Source organism: Pseudonaja textilis, chromosome 2 (assembly GCF_049901715.1).
Source record: "Pseudonaja textilis isolate UNSWEBS1 chromosome 2, rPseTex1.2, whole genome shotgun sequence".
In the NCBI taxonomy this organism is placed as follows: domain Eukaryota; kingdom Metazoa; phylum Chordata; class Lepidosauria; order Squamata; family Elapidae; genus Pseudonaja; species Pseudonaja textilis.
This window is the reverse complement of record NC_141991.1, coordinates 9,266,975-9,281,585: the sequence shown is the minus strand read 5'-3', so window position 1 is coordinate 9,281,585 and position 14,611 is coordinate 9,266,975. Positions and strand designations below refer to the sequence as shown.

At 39.4% G+C, this 14,611-nt stretch overlaps 2 protein-coding genes across 2 annotated transcripts in view; one reads left to right on the top strand and one right to left on the bottom strand.

Annotated features, from left to right (window-relative positions):
* LOC113450704 (uncharacterized) overlaps positions 1-14,611 on the bottom strand; it is a 503,870-nt gene that overhangs the window by 67,314 nt on the left and 421,945 nt on the right. The window lies entirely within an intron of this gene.
* Positions 7,550-14,496, top strand: LOC113450711 (vomeronasal type-2 receptor 26-like). Its single transcript, XM_087923109.1, has 4 exons — positions 7,550-8,194; positions 10,924-11,154; positions 12,899-13,025; positions 13,595-14,496. The coding sequence occupies exons 1-4, from the start codon at positions 7,550-7,552 to the stop codon at positions 14,494-14,496; spliced, it is 1,905 nt and encodes a 634-aa protein (XP_087779235.1).

Below are 14,611 nucleotides of genomic sequence, written 5' to 3'. Positions count from 1 at the left end.
CTAGCACCATATAACAGAGTGAGCTCCCATTACTTGTCCCAGCTTCTGCCAACCTAGCAGTTCAAAAGCATGTAAAAATGCAAATAGAAAAATAGAGACCACTTTGGTGGGAAGGTAACAGCATTCCATGCGCCTACGGGCGTTTAGTCATGCTGGCCACATGACCATGGAGATGTCTTCAGACAGTGCTGGCTCTTTGGCTTTGTAACAGAGATGAGCACCACCCCCTACAGCCAGAAATGACTAGCACATATGTGCGAGGGGAACCTTTACCTTAGTTGGTGGAACTCAAGAAGAGGGCATGTGATCAGTCTGTAGGCGATGTGACCTACAGATCCCTTCCAACTCATCTATAGGTCAGATCGCCTACAGACTTTGATTCGAAGATGTTGGCCAAACTGTTCCATTTTAGTCAATAGTCCATCTTAAAGTCTGAAGATATCTGAGACTTCCTAAGCTGCATGGAGTTCCACAAAATTCACAGTGAAGCTTCTTCTCCTTCTCCTTCACATTATCATAATCATAATTGTTTGCTCATTCCCTAGTGCCAGATCTCAAGGTACAAGCACCCACCCAAAGAAAGTTATGGATGTAAACATCAGCCTAAAACAACAGAGCTGGATACTAGATGAGAAATGCTGTATGCCTAAAGAACCCCAATGAGTGTTGCAGAGGAAGCATGAATTGCCTCTCTCCGCATTGGACATGATGCATTCCCAAGACCTCATTTGACTTAGGAAAAGGAGGAAACCCTCCAACCCTTGAAAACAGGGTGTTGGGGTTTTTTTTTGCTTCTGGTATGGTTTGAAAAAGAAGAAAAGGCTGCAAGGCAGAGTGTTGACTAAGGCAGACAAATGATCCTCCTGCTTCTCCTTCTCATGCTGCTTCCTCATGCCGCTGATAGGACAGTCACTTTGAAATGCCCTCTGAATCTGAAGAGGAATGAAGTTGAGCCACTGAATTATTACAAGCCAGGAGACCTTCTTCTGGGTGGGATCATCGGTGTGATGAAAGCAACCTTCCTCCCATACGATTTCAGCAGGAGCCCCTCTATAAAGTTTAATCGGTAAGTCACACCAGGTACTGTGAAACTGCTTTTCTGCTGGTCTTTGCTAACATCCAGGCTTCCAGGCAACTCCAGTTTCATTGTCATCTTTCATCCATTGCTGTCTTCTTGTGTCAGGGGTGGAATTTGTGAAGCAAGGCTGGCCAGGCTCCACAGAGAACTCTGGAAAAAACATAGCTCTTCTTGACATGGCAACAAAGCCACAAAACTAAAGCTACATCTCTGTGTACCTTTTCAAGGTCTCTCCTAGATCAGGTTTTCAAGATCAATTGTTCTTGAGAGGAAAAGTTTGGGAGGGGGCAATACAGCCCCTGTGTAGTCTTCTAAATGTTGAGGTTCCTTCTGAAATGTGAAGGAGATACCCACTTGCTTTCCTGTCCTCTTAACTGAAGTGGCAGAGTGGGTTTCCTCCACACACATTCCATGCCTGATCATTAAATGATAAGAGTAATTGTGGAAACTAAATTTCATAGGAGGGATTTGAAAATGACTTCTCTTTCTTCTGAAATAGAGAGGAAGATGGAGATATGGGATATGTCAGTGTTCCAACTAACCAACTCCAAACCAATAAACTCTGAGAAAACAATTTCTCAAAGTTCCATTTTATTAGAGTTGTCATATTGTCACATCTGGGAAAACCCAAATCTGAGAGTGCTGGGTTTTCCCTTCTCAAAAGGGAAAGCAAAGATCCATTCCCTGCACCCACCAGGTCCAATCAAATCTTCATCCTAACTGGAGACATCCTGCCAGACACTCATCTCCAGGTGCAGGGTGACATGTCCTTGACTCTCTGAGAAAGAATGTTGTTGTGTCTAATCTTCTACCTCACTATGAAATTCCCCCCTCCCAAATTCCCAAACACTAAATGTGGCAGCCTCAAAGCTTCCAAGTAAAATAATGGTTTCCAGGGCTGACAGGATAACTGCCCGATATCTGACAGACCAGCCTTGCAGGACTAAGAGCAAGGGGTGGACATTTCAAGGAAGAGGGAGATGTAACCACTAGGACAGATTTTGAAACACGGGAAATATTTCACAGCTCAGAAGGTGGTGATTTCTCTCCCTGGAAGCATCTCAGAAAAGTCTAGATGACCACCTATCAAAAAAAGCACTTTTTCTCTCTACAAAGTAAATATAACAACTGAACCTTTAGAGATTGTCCACAATTGTTTTGGGCTAAGGAGGGACCTTAGAGATCATGTATGATTTTCTCTGCTGAGAGAGAGAGAGAAATGATTTTGCCAGCATCTCAACTGAAATTATAGAGAACAGGCTGGACTTGGATTTAGACCAGGAATCCAATAAACAAGCAAGAAATTAAAGATATGTGCATGGGGGACACAGGAGACTTGCTGTGATGGAATCTATGGTTGGAAGTAGGACGCAGTGAGCCAAATACAGCAATCTTGAGACTTGAGAATAGAATAGAATAGAATAGAATAGAATAGAATAGAATAGAATAGAATAGAATAGAATACAATAGAATACAATACAATACAATACAATACAATACAATACAATACAATACAATACAATACAATACAATACAATACAATATAGTACAGTAGAGTAGAATAGAATAGAATAGAATAGAATAGAATAGAATAGAATAGAATAGAATAGAATAGAATAGAATTCTTTATTGGCCAAGTGTGTTTGGACACACAAGGAATTTGTCTTGGTGCAAATGCTCTCAGTGTACATAAAAGAAAAGATACATTCGTCAAGAGTCAAGAATCATAAGGTACAATAATAATAGTCATAGGGTACAATAAGCAATCAAATCATACTAGGAAACAGTCGATAAAAATCATTAGGATACAAGCAACAAGGTTACAGTCATACAGTCACAAGTGGGAGGAGATGGGTGATAAGGAGTGATGAGAAGATTAATAGTGATAGGGTTTTAGATTTTGATAATATTGTAAGATATAAAGATCTATTACATCAAACCGGAGAGTTAACGGGTAGGAATCAAATACAAATTCAAGGAAAAGAGATAGCATGGTGGCCCTATGCGCAGATACAATCGCATTACAAAAAAAAAAAAAAGAACAATTTGGTTTTAACCTGACCAACCAAGAATTAGATAGAATTTGGCATGGAGAGGAAACGAAGCTGATTAGTAAAATATATAAATATCTATTGGTTTATAAATTAAAAGAAGAAACAGTTAAAGAGTGTATGATAATTTGGGCAAAAAATGTGAGCCACAGTATTGAATTAGACAAGTGGGAACATATTTGGGAAACAACCTACAAACTAATTATGTCAGCCTCGTACAAAGAGAATCTCTATAAAATGGTGTATCACTGGCACTTGCCACCCGCGAGACTGGCTAAGATGTTCCCGAACCTCCCCGCAAACTGCTGGAAGTGTAAGTGCACCCAGGAAACATACTCCCATATGTGGTGGACAAGTCCATTTGCACAGAAATTTTGGAAAAATATCAAAAATTGGATTCTAAATATAACTAAACAAGAAATAAAATTTGAACCTGAAACCTTCTTGCTGGGTATGATAGACTCAAAAATAGAAAAAAAAATATCAATATTTAATCTTGTACATTATAACAGCAGCCAGAATAAGTTATGCTCAAAATTGGAAACTGTCTATTGTGGCCCTTCAGAGGAGATAGTCAAAAAAATTCACGAGTGTGCAGAGATGGACAGCCTAACCAAATTACTAAAAAACAACAACGACAGTGAATACTACAAAGTTTGGAACTGTTGGTATGAATGGTTAAAGAAAAAGTAACATTTGATAACTGAATAAGGTATGAAATTATGAAGGACGTGCGTTTAATTTTAAAGTATTCTGTGAAATTAAAACATTAAAAGAACAAGGAAGGTATTGTAACAAGGTAGTTCACGTCAATGTTATGGGGTAAAAGAAAAAAAAAGAAAAGAAAAATGTAACCAATGCTCAACACCTGCTGCAAAATGTATCCATGTATATATATTTGTTTTCTTATATTTCTATATATTCGTTTATATATTTGTTCGTTTCTTTATAAATGTTTTAAATATATGAAACTTAAATAAACTTTATTTTAAAACTAAAAAAAAAAGAGAAGGAAGAGCATAGACATGCATGATGGTCCAGAACAGAAGTCTCCAAACTTGGCAACTTTGGGACTTGTGGACTTCAACTCCCAGATTTCTCCAGACAGCTGTCTGGAGAGTTCTGGGAGTTGAAGTTCATGAGTCTTAAAGTTGCCAAGTTTGGGGAACCCTGCCCCAGAATCATATATAATCTCTACATGAAATCAAAGGGTTAAAAACATTAAGGGAGACTTTGGGAGATGTTCTGTAAGAGAATTAATAAAGATGACCCATTTTGTTCCATTAAAAAAAAAATCGTTATACAAGCAACAAGGTTACAGTCATACAGTCACAAGTGGGAGGAGATGGATGATAAGGAATGATGAGAAGATTAATAGTGATAGTAGTGCAGACTTAGTAAATAGTTGGACAGTGTTGAGGGAATTATTTGTTTAGCAGAGTGATGGAGTTTGGGGAAAAAAATGTCCGTGTGTCTAGTTGTTTTGGTGTGCAGTGCTCTATAGCATCATTTTGAGGATAAGGAGTTGAAACAGTTTATGTCCAGGATGTGAAGGGTCTGTAAATATTTTCACAGCCCTCTTTATGACTCGTGCAGTATACAGGTCCTTGATGGAAGGCAGGTTGGTAGTAATTGTTTTTTCCTGCAGTCCTAATTATCCTCTGAAGTCTGTGTCTGTCCTGTTGGGTTGCAGAACCAAACCAGAGGTGCAGATGACAGACTCAATAATTCCTCTGTAGAAGCTGTTCTCTTTGGTTTTGCCCACGGAGAGAAGCCAAGGACTAACCAAACTAAGCCTCTACCTCAATCCACAGTTGAGATGTGTTATACATTTGAGTCGGCTCTTTTGCTGGGGTTCCTTGGGCCACTCTGTCTGGTCCATGGAGCTCAGTGCTCCACTGTTGGATCTCGAAAGCCTGTCTTTGCTTTGGACGAAATGGGTGAAGTTCAAGGTGTAAGAAGCAATCAGTGGGTGCAGGCAAGGAGTCTTTGAGGCTTGCTGGATCCCTTTCACCTAAATGGAAGTCTCTGACTTCAACCCTCCTGGAATCACATCCTTCAGGACTACCGTTCTTGGATGCCCCTGACTCTACTTCCTCTCCCTCCTATTCATCAGAAAATATATCCAGCTTCTGGGTATTTCTGCAGGATCAGGCAAGAGACATTCTAGGGCTGAACATCCAAAATTATATAGTTCCTCTTCTGATTTTAAAGAGCTCTATTACAATGATTTTCCTCCTGTTTTATGATTGTTTTTGAGCTATGTACAAATACATTTAATTTTTATTGTGCTTTTCACTACTTCACTTGATTGCATAGATATTGCTCAGAAAGCTATTTTATACAGGCTGTTGGGTAAACGATGGTAGTGAGAAGTTAAACTATATAGTTGATTATTTCTTGCTTTTGTATTATTATAGAATAGAATAACAGAGTTGGAAGGGACTTTGGAGGTCTTCTAGTCCAACCCCCTGCTTGGGCAGGAAATCCTACATCACAATATACAATATCTTCTATTGTATTGTGTATACTACTCTTTTTGCAGACATGAAGTTTGACATGTTAGCGGATTGTTCTTCTTAGTTTTGGAGTATCTAAAACCCTCTATGTATTTTAGGAGATATAAAAATGAGATTATTTTTATTAATGATGGTGTGAAATGTATATATTTTCAGCAAACTATCCATGTTTCCCTGGAAAATTCTCTCCTTCCTTTTTGCCATCCAGGAGATCAACCAGGATCTCCAGCTGTTTCCCAACATCTCCCTGGGCTACAACCTCCATGACAGTTATTTCAGCAGAACCATGACTTTGGATGCTTTGTTGGATATGCTTTCCACCGGAGAATCAAATATTCCGAACTATAGATGCGGAAGGCATACGAGACCCTTACTTGTTTTTGATGGGTCCAATACTGACATTGCCATCCAGATAACAAATATGATGGACATTTCTAAAATCCCACAGGTTTGTATGTGTGTGAGTCTGTGGGCTAAATCTACTCTGAATCCTCCATGAATTTAAAAGGGCAGCTTATGATCATGGAAATATTAGGCATATTGCAATTGGAGTGGCTCTAGATTCACACATAGGGCAAAGGATTAAAACAGCCAGATCTAAAACACTATTCTGGTTATGTTCCTCCTATTTGAGGAAGAAACATCTTCTACTCAAAGCCAGGTGGGGAGGAAGTCCAACCTATGAGTAGACCAACCATATAAATTGTCTCCTGAAAATAACCTTCCCCCACAAAACTTGAGGTCCTTCTATCTTATAAAAAACCACATTTTTTAATCATAGATTTATTTTATTTATTTTGTCAAGCAAATATTAGATAACAGGAATAAGTATAAACAGGATTATGAATATATGAAATGGATACAATTCAGAGGTGTATTCAGCAGACTCTGAGCAGTTCTGGAGAACCGGTAGCAGACATTTTGAGTAGTTCAGAATACCACCTCTGTTCAGCCCCATCTATTCTCTCCCTCCCAAGTCCCAGCTGATTGGCTGGGTCTTCTTTTGTTACCCTGCACATGAGAATGGAGCTGGAAAGCAGGTTAGTGGGGTGGGGAGAGAATGAGGATTTTACAGTATTCTTCCCCTGCCACACTCACCAAGCCACACCCACCAAGCCACACCATGCCCATCAAGCCAGCCCACAGAACCAGTAGTAAAAAAATTTGAATCCCACCACTGATACAAATAAAAAGAATCATTAGGACAGGGATGGTAGGCATGTTGGTGTGCTTATGCACGCCCCCTACAGATCTCTTGGGAAAGGGGTGAGGTCAATAGTAGACAGTCTAAGGTTAATGTTTTGGGGTTTGGGGGAAGAAACCACAGAGTCAGGTAGAGTATTCCAGACATTGACCACTCTCCTGCTGAAGTTGTATTTCCTGCAATCGAGTCTGGTGTGGTTTACCTTGAGCTTGTATCTCTTGTGTACTCATGTACTATTGTGGTTGAAGCTGAAGTAGTCATTGACAGGTAGCACATTGCAATAGATAATTTTATGTACTACACTTAGATCAGACTGAAGGCGGTGAAGTTCTAGGTTGCTAAGCCTAAAATTTCAAGTCTGGTGGCATAAGGTATTCTATTGCAAGTAGAGGAGTGGAGAACTCTTCTCGTGAAATATCTCTGGACTTTCTCAACTGTATTAATATCCGATATGAATTGCAGGTTCAGTTGCTAATATCTTGGCTTGGCTTTGACTCAACGTATAGCTCAAACATTTTTTCTTTTCCAGATCAGTTACACTTTTGTTTCACAGGATCTGAGTGATAAAAGTGTCTTCCCTTTTTTCTACCAAGTGGTCCCCAAAGAAGGAGCTCAATATCTCACAATTATCAAACTGCTCCAGCATTTTAGATGGACGTTGGTCGGTCTGGTTGCACCAGACTCTGATGGTGGGGACATGTTCATCCGAAATTTGACACCTTTGCTTGTTGGGAATGGCATTTGTGTTGTTTTATCCCAAAGCATCCCAGTGGCTGCCCATGAACTAACAGCTGATACTTATGAATTTTGCAAGTGGACACAAGTCAATGTCTTTGTTTGCTCTGGAGAGGTTGATACCTTTGTAGTGGGAATATTCATAACACAACAGATAATTGAGTTCTGCATAGAAGCCACAATTGGAAAGCTCTGGATCACTTCAGCTATGTGGGATATTACTTTGGATTTACAGTATATGTCACACATTTATCCATCCATCTATGGCTATATTTCCTTCTTGATCCAGACAGGCAGAAATGCCAAATGTGATGATTTTCATTCTGTTCTTAGCTCTATCAAAGACTTTATCAACAAAGTGTTTCCTTGTTCCTATTCCAAGCATGGCTTGTCTGTGAAAGGATGGACAAGATGCCCAGAGAAAGAGAACACAAAAGCTCTGCCCCAAGAAGAGATTGAAACAATCCTGTCTCTCGACAGCTACATCATTTATCACTCCATCTGGAGTGTGGCCAGAGCCTTAAATGCTGCGTATTCTTCCAGATCCAAGAGGAAAGTGAAGGGTGAGAAAGATCAGTTGACTGTCCAGGAGTTGAAACCATGGCAGGTATTCTTTTTGCATATATTACTGTTCTTTTATACTATTTTAACTGTAAACCTATCTAGTAGAGTAGAGTAGAGTAGAGTAGAGTAGAGTAGAGTAGAGTAGAGTAGAGCAGAAAAGAAAAGAAGAAAAGAAAAGAAAAGAAAAGAAAAAAGAAAAGAAAAGAAAAGAAAAGAAAAGAAAAGAAAAGAAAAGATGGAACGGAATGAAGAAGAATAGGATGGGATAGGATAAGGAATAGAATAGAATAAGGAGTAGAATAGAGTAGAGTAGAGTAGAGTAGAGTAGGAATAGGAATAGGAATAGGAATAGGAATAGGAATAGGAATAGGAATAGGAATAGGAATAGGAAGCAGAGTTGGAAGGGACCTTGGAGGTCTTCTAGTCCAACCCCCTGATTAGGCAGGAAACCCTATACCATTTCAGACAAATGGTTGTCAAATTTTTTCTTTAAAACTTCCATTGATTCCATTGACCTAGACAACTTATAGCTACGCCAACCTACGGTCTGACCTAAGTTAGTACACAAAATTGTCTGCTACAACATCCTACCTGTCAATGACTACTTCAGCTTCAACTACAATAACACATGGACAAACAAGAGATACAAACTCAAAGTAAACCGCTCCAAACTCGATTGCAGAAAATACAACTTCAGCAACAGAGTGGTCAATGCCTGGAACTCACTACCTGCCTCTGTTGTTACATCCTCAAACCCCCAAAACCTTAACCTTAAATTGTCTACCATGGATCTCACTCCATTCCTAAGAAGTTTGTAAGGGGGTGTGCATAAGTGCACCAGCGTGCCTACCATCCCTGTCCTACTGTTCCCATTTATTCATACTCATTTATTATGTATATACTTATACCTGTTTATACTTATGTTTATATGTTATGTTCATACTTCTACCTGTTTTCTCATACATGCTTGACAAACTAAACTAAATAAAAATAAATAAATAAAATAAAATTGTTGGTACATTCACAACTTCTGGAGGCAATAATCACTGAATAATCATTCTAACTATCAGGAAATTTCTTCTTAGTTCTAGCTTTTTTCCTTGATTAGTTTCCATACATTGCTTCTTGTCCTGCCCTCAGGTGCTCTGGAGAATAGCTTGACTCCCTCTTTTCTGTGGCAACCTTTGAGATATTGGAACACTATCATATAACCCCTAGTCCTTTTTTTCATCAAACTAGACATGCCCAATTCCAGCAGCCATTCTTCATATGTTTCAGCCTCCAGTCACCTAATCATCTGTGTTGCTCTTCTCTGCACTCTTTCTAGAGTACATGAAGTTCATTGTTTTATTCAGAGATTTAGCTTTTCTGATACCCTTTCTATTGTCTCAGACTAACTGCATGCACTTTTCCATACTAATGTATCACTCCTTCTTTTCACCCTCTATAGTATGACCAAATTCATTCATTGGACTTCTCTGTTTGTTGAGTAATTTCAACCTCTTCCTCTTCTTTCCTTTATATGTCTTCAGTTTGTTTTGGATAAATAGTATCATTTCATTGCTATATTTTTATCTTGGGGGGAGGTCATGCAAAAAATCTCTGTTCTACCTGCTAAATCATGTTGGTCTAGGAAATAAGAATTTAAGCTCATCTTTCTTATTTCCCGTGGTCTGAGCATCAATGTACAGACAATGAAGTTCATTTACTTTATCGACCAATCTCCTTTAAGACGTTATCTTTCATATTAGCCACACACCCCACTTTCTGTATTACACAACCCTTTAGGTCTGATCCCAGCAAGACAATAAAGGCCATGAATTTTGTGAATGAATGTCTGTCCTTATTTTTATTGATTGATTTAATGTACTCCACTAGTGCAGCTATTGTATTTTTCCACCACACAAGACTTTGAGAATTCAGTTCACTGGAATCCTGAATCCTGGGAGTTAAATTACAAGACATTTGTTGAGATGGGTCTAAAGTGCTCTTGGGATCCCTAGGAGAAGGGATACCATCCATATCTCTGGTGGGATGCTGCTTCAGAGGGCAGGGCAACAACAGAGAACACATGTTTCCTCAATCCCCCAATATGACAAAGTTTAATAGTGGGAAGCTGAAAGTCTGTAAATATATATAATTATCCATTTCTTGGGGATTTTTGTAAATATGAATATCCTATGCTCACTTCATTCTCCTGAAAATGAAATATTTTGCACATAAATAATAAACCTTTATTGTCAATGCACAACATGTGTACAATAAGATTGGCTGAGCCTCCATTTCTCCCAAACTTCATCTCTAGTTCTTCCATGTTCACCACCACAATTTTCATCTCCATAGAAAGAGAATCCTACCTTATGGTGTGCATTTTAGTCACATCATTCAAGATTTAACATTTTTCTTTCATGTATCCATCAATTACTGCAGTTCTTGATATCAAGCAACCTTCATTCAGATATCTTACAATTTTTCATTTCATAAGTGAATAATACAACTTCCTCTGTTTGATATCATTTTCTTGAGCAGAGATTATATTACATTCCCAAATCACAATTTCCCACATGCTGTGATCAAAACCAGGTGGGAATATAAATATTAAGCTTCTTATTAGAGCTGGAGTCAATTGTTACAATTATAACAATTTTAAGTAAGCTAGAGAAGGAGTAAATTTCTATGGTAACGATAAATGTGGGATTGTGAATATATGCAGAACTATCAGTACTCCTGTACTTGTCTCTCTTCTCTCTTCCCCTGCCTCTGTTATTTTAGCTTCACCGTTTCATGCAAAACCTCTTCAAGCTTAATAATAATTCCTTGGATGGATTATATTTGGATGAGAGTGGAGAGCTGGCTGCTGATCTTGACATCATAGGTTCAGTCCAGTTTTCCAATAAGTCAGTTGTCTGGGCAAAATTTGGGAGCCTAGCAAGGCAAGGATTGCCAGAAGCCATGTTTACCATTGACCAAGATGCAATGATGTTCCCCAAATGGCTAAATGAGGTGAAGTAAATTCTTTTTCCCCAATTTTTTTCAACCCCAGAGAAAGGCAAATGAAAGAAAAGAAAGAAAGAAAAAAAGAACGAAAGAAAGAAAGAAAGAAAGAAAGAAAGAAAGAAAGAAAGAAAGAAAGAAAGAAAGAAAGAAGGGAGGGAGGGAGGGAGGGAAGTCATGCTCTTTTTAAGATTGACTCTAATTATATTATCTTGCAGGAGTAATTTTAATGCTCTGCCTCACTTTCTGATACTCCAATGAAATAAGGAGGTGTCTGTCTTAGCCATTTCCAGATATTCTCGCTCTTGATTAACAAACATTTCAGACCCTTTTGCCTTGATAATCATATTTCCTTCCAAGGGCCCTGCAGATAATTCTATAACCCATCTCTCTCTAGCAAAGACTAAGTCACCTTAGACCAAGGGTCTTCAAATTTGGCTAGTTTAACCATTGTGAACTTAAACTCCCAGAATTCCCAAGCTAACATGACTGGAGGAGGAATTCTAGGATTTGAGTCCACAAGTCTTAAAGCTGTCAAGACAGAACCTTAGACAGAACCATCAGATGGCTGTCAGCAGAAGTAACAATGATGCACCCTACACATTGCCCATAATGTTTCTTCTATATAAATTAGTAGACCAGTGAAATACTGTGGACATAATATACTTAGATTTCAGCAAGGCTTTGACAAAGTAGACCACAACCTACTTTTTGGTAAGCTAGAAAAAGGTGGGAGAGATAGCACCACTACCAGATGGATTCACAACTGGCTGAAAAACCGTACACACCAAGTAGTCCTTAATGGGTCTAAGTTTACATGGAGGGAAGTAAGCAGTGGGGTGCCACAAGGTTCCATATTAGGCCCAGTACTCTTCAATATTTTCATTAATGACATAGATGAGGGAATAGAAGGGGAACCAAATTTGTAGGTGATATTAAGCTGGCAGAAATAGCTAACACCCAAGAAGATAGGCTCAAGATCCAGATGTTCTTGACAGACTGGGCCATATTTAACAAAATGAAATTCAATGTATAGAAAAGTAAAGTCCTACACAGGCAAGAAAAGCCAAAAGTACACATATAGACTGAGTGAAACCAGGCTTAATAGCAGTAACTGTGAGAGGGCTCATGGAGTCTTAGTGGACAACCAGCTAAATATGAGCCAGCAGTGTGCAGCAGCAGCGAAAAAAGCTAATGCAATCCTAAATTGCATTAACAGAGGGATACAATCAAGATCAAGGGAAGTACTAATACCACTCTATAAAGCCTTAGTAAGATCACACCTAGAGTACTGCATCCAGTTTTGGTCACCACACTAAAACAACACCATAAAAAAGATGTATAGAAAAAGTACAGAGAAGAGCAACCAGGATGATTAGGGGACTGGAGATTAAAACATGAAGAATGGTTACAGACTGGGCATGGTTAGTCTAATGAAGAGAAGGACCAGGGGAGACATGATAGCAGTCTTCCAATATTTGAGGGGCTGCCACACAGAGGAAGGGGTCAAGCTATTTTCTAAGGCACTTGAAGTCCAGACAAGAAATAATGGATGGAAACTGAACAAGGAGAAATTTAACCTGGAAATAAAGAGAAACTTTCTGACAGATGTAGTAGAACAATCAACAGCTTGTCCTCGGAAGTTGTGGGAGCGCCATCACTTGAGACTTTCAAGAAGAGATTGGACTGCCATTTGTCAGAAATGGTGTAGGGTCCCTTCCACCTCTGATTATCTGTTATCTGTTTTGCTTAGCCTCTCCCTGAATCCAAGTGTGTGGAAAGCTGCCACCCAGGATTTGTCAAGTTGCCTCGGGAAGGAGAGCCCGCTTGCTGTTACGACTGTGTTCCTTGCGCAAAAGGGACCATCTCCACTAATGAAGGTGGGTGGCTCTGAAGGAGAAGCACCACCAGTGGGAGTGGTAGCAGTGGTCAGTGGAAGAGTCTGCTTTCTCCATTGATGTCTTTCTTTTTTGGCTTCCTTGCCTTAAGATCCAGAACTAGTTTTATCAAGTGAAGTGTAAGAAAATATCTGGGTGAAAGATGGCTTTTCAGCCAGCCCTTCTTTTTCCTTTGATCACCTCTGCAGAGTTGTTAGAAGAAAAATGAGGACCTTTGTATGAAAAATGGCATAACTTTGCACATTCAATGCTGATATTATTTCAGCAAGGTTTCTCCAAAAGATTCAAAAAGCCATATTAATGAGAAAAATGCTAAAAATACAGCCACACACAAAAAGAATATTTTAAAGTACATCAGGTTCTCAGGTAAAAGTAGGTGTGAATGAAATTGATTGCTCCGAAATATAAGAAACAAAATAGATAGAATTTACCAATTTTAATGATGCATTTATAGAAGAGATGATAATGATGGACAAGGTAGACAGATGGAGAAAAGGCAGACATTACAGGATGTGGATAAATCACATTTCTCTCCTCTCTCTTATCTACAGATGCAAAAACATGCACCAAATGTCCAGAGACTCAGCATCCAAATAAGAAACGTGATCAATGCATCCCCAAAGTGATAACCTTCCTATCCTACAGAGAACTTCTGGGGATCATCTTGGCTTTCTTTGCCCTCTTCTTATCTTTAGCCACAGTGCTTGTCTTAGCGATCTTTATAAAACACTTAGAAACTCCATTAGTCAAGGCCAACAACCGAGACCTCTCATATATCCTTCTCATCTCCCTGTTGTTCTCCTTCCTGACTTCCTTCCTCTTCATTGGCCAGCCAAGGAAAGCCACTTGTCTTCTCCGTCAAATGGTTTTCAGCATTGTCTTCTCAACTGCTGTCTCCTCCGTCTTAGCCAAGACAATTATGGTAGTGTTGGCCTTCCTGGCCACAAAGCCGGGAAACACCATGAGGAGGTGGCTGGGGAAGACTCTGGCCAGCTCCCTTGTACTTTCTTGTTCTGGGATCCAAACTCTCATTTGCTCCATCTGGCTAGGAATCTCTCCCCCCTTCCCTGACTCTGACCTCCACTCCCAGCCTGGAGAGATCATCCTGCAATGCAATGAAGGGTCTGTTGCCATGTTCTATGGAGCCCTGGGCTACATGGGCTTCCTTGCTGGCATCTGCTTCACAGTGGCTTTCCTGGCCAGGAATCTCCCTGGGGCCTTCAATGAAGCCAAGCTGATCACCTTCAGCATGCTGGTCTTCTGCAGTGTCTGGGTGAGTTTTGTGCCTGCTTACCTGAGCACCAAAGGGAAATACATGGTGGCTGTGCAGGTCTTCTCCATCTTGTCCTCTGGTGCTGGTCTGTTGGGCTGCATCTTCATTCCCAAGTGCTACATTATTATCTTGAGGCCAGATCTCAATACAAAGGAGCAGCTTGCATTAAAAGTAAAATAAAAATATAGGTTTGTATTTTTTTAAAAAAAGATTAAGATGATAATTTAGGATTCCTCATCACAAAATATTTTGTGTAGTTTATATTTTAAAAAAACAAACCTGCCTATTTCTCATT

Bases quoted from the DNA above. Each gene is read 5' to 3' on its own strand.
- LOC113450711 (XM_087923109.1), top strand. From the start codon at position 7,550: ATGTTCATCCGAAATTTGACACCTTTGCTTGTTGGGAATGGCATTTGT. The intron at 8,195-10,923 runs GTATTCTTTTTG...CTGTTATTTTAG, and splicing joins AGGAGTTGAAACCATGGCAG to CTTCACCGTTTCATGCAAAA. The intron at 11,155-12,898 runs GTGAAGTAAATT...TGTTTTGCTTAG, and splicing joins TCCCCAAATGGCTAAATGAG to CCTCTCCCTGAATCCAAGTG.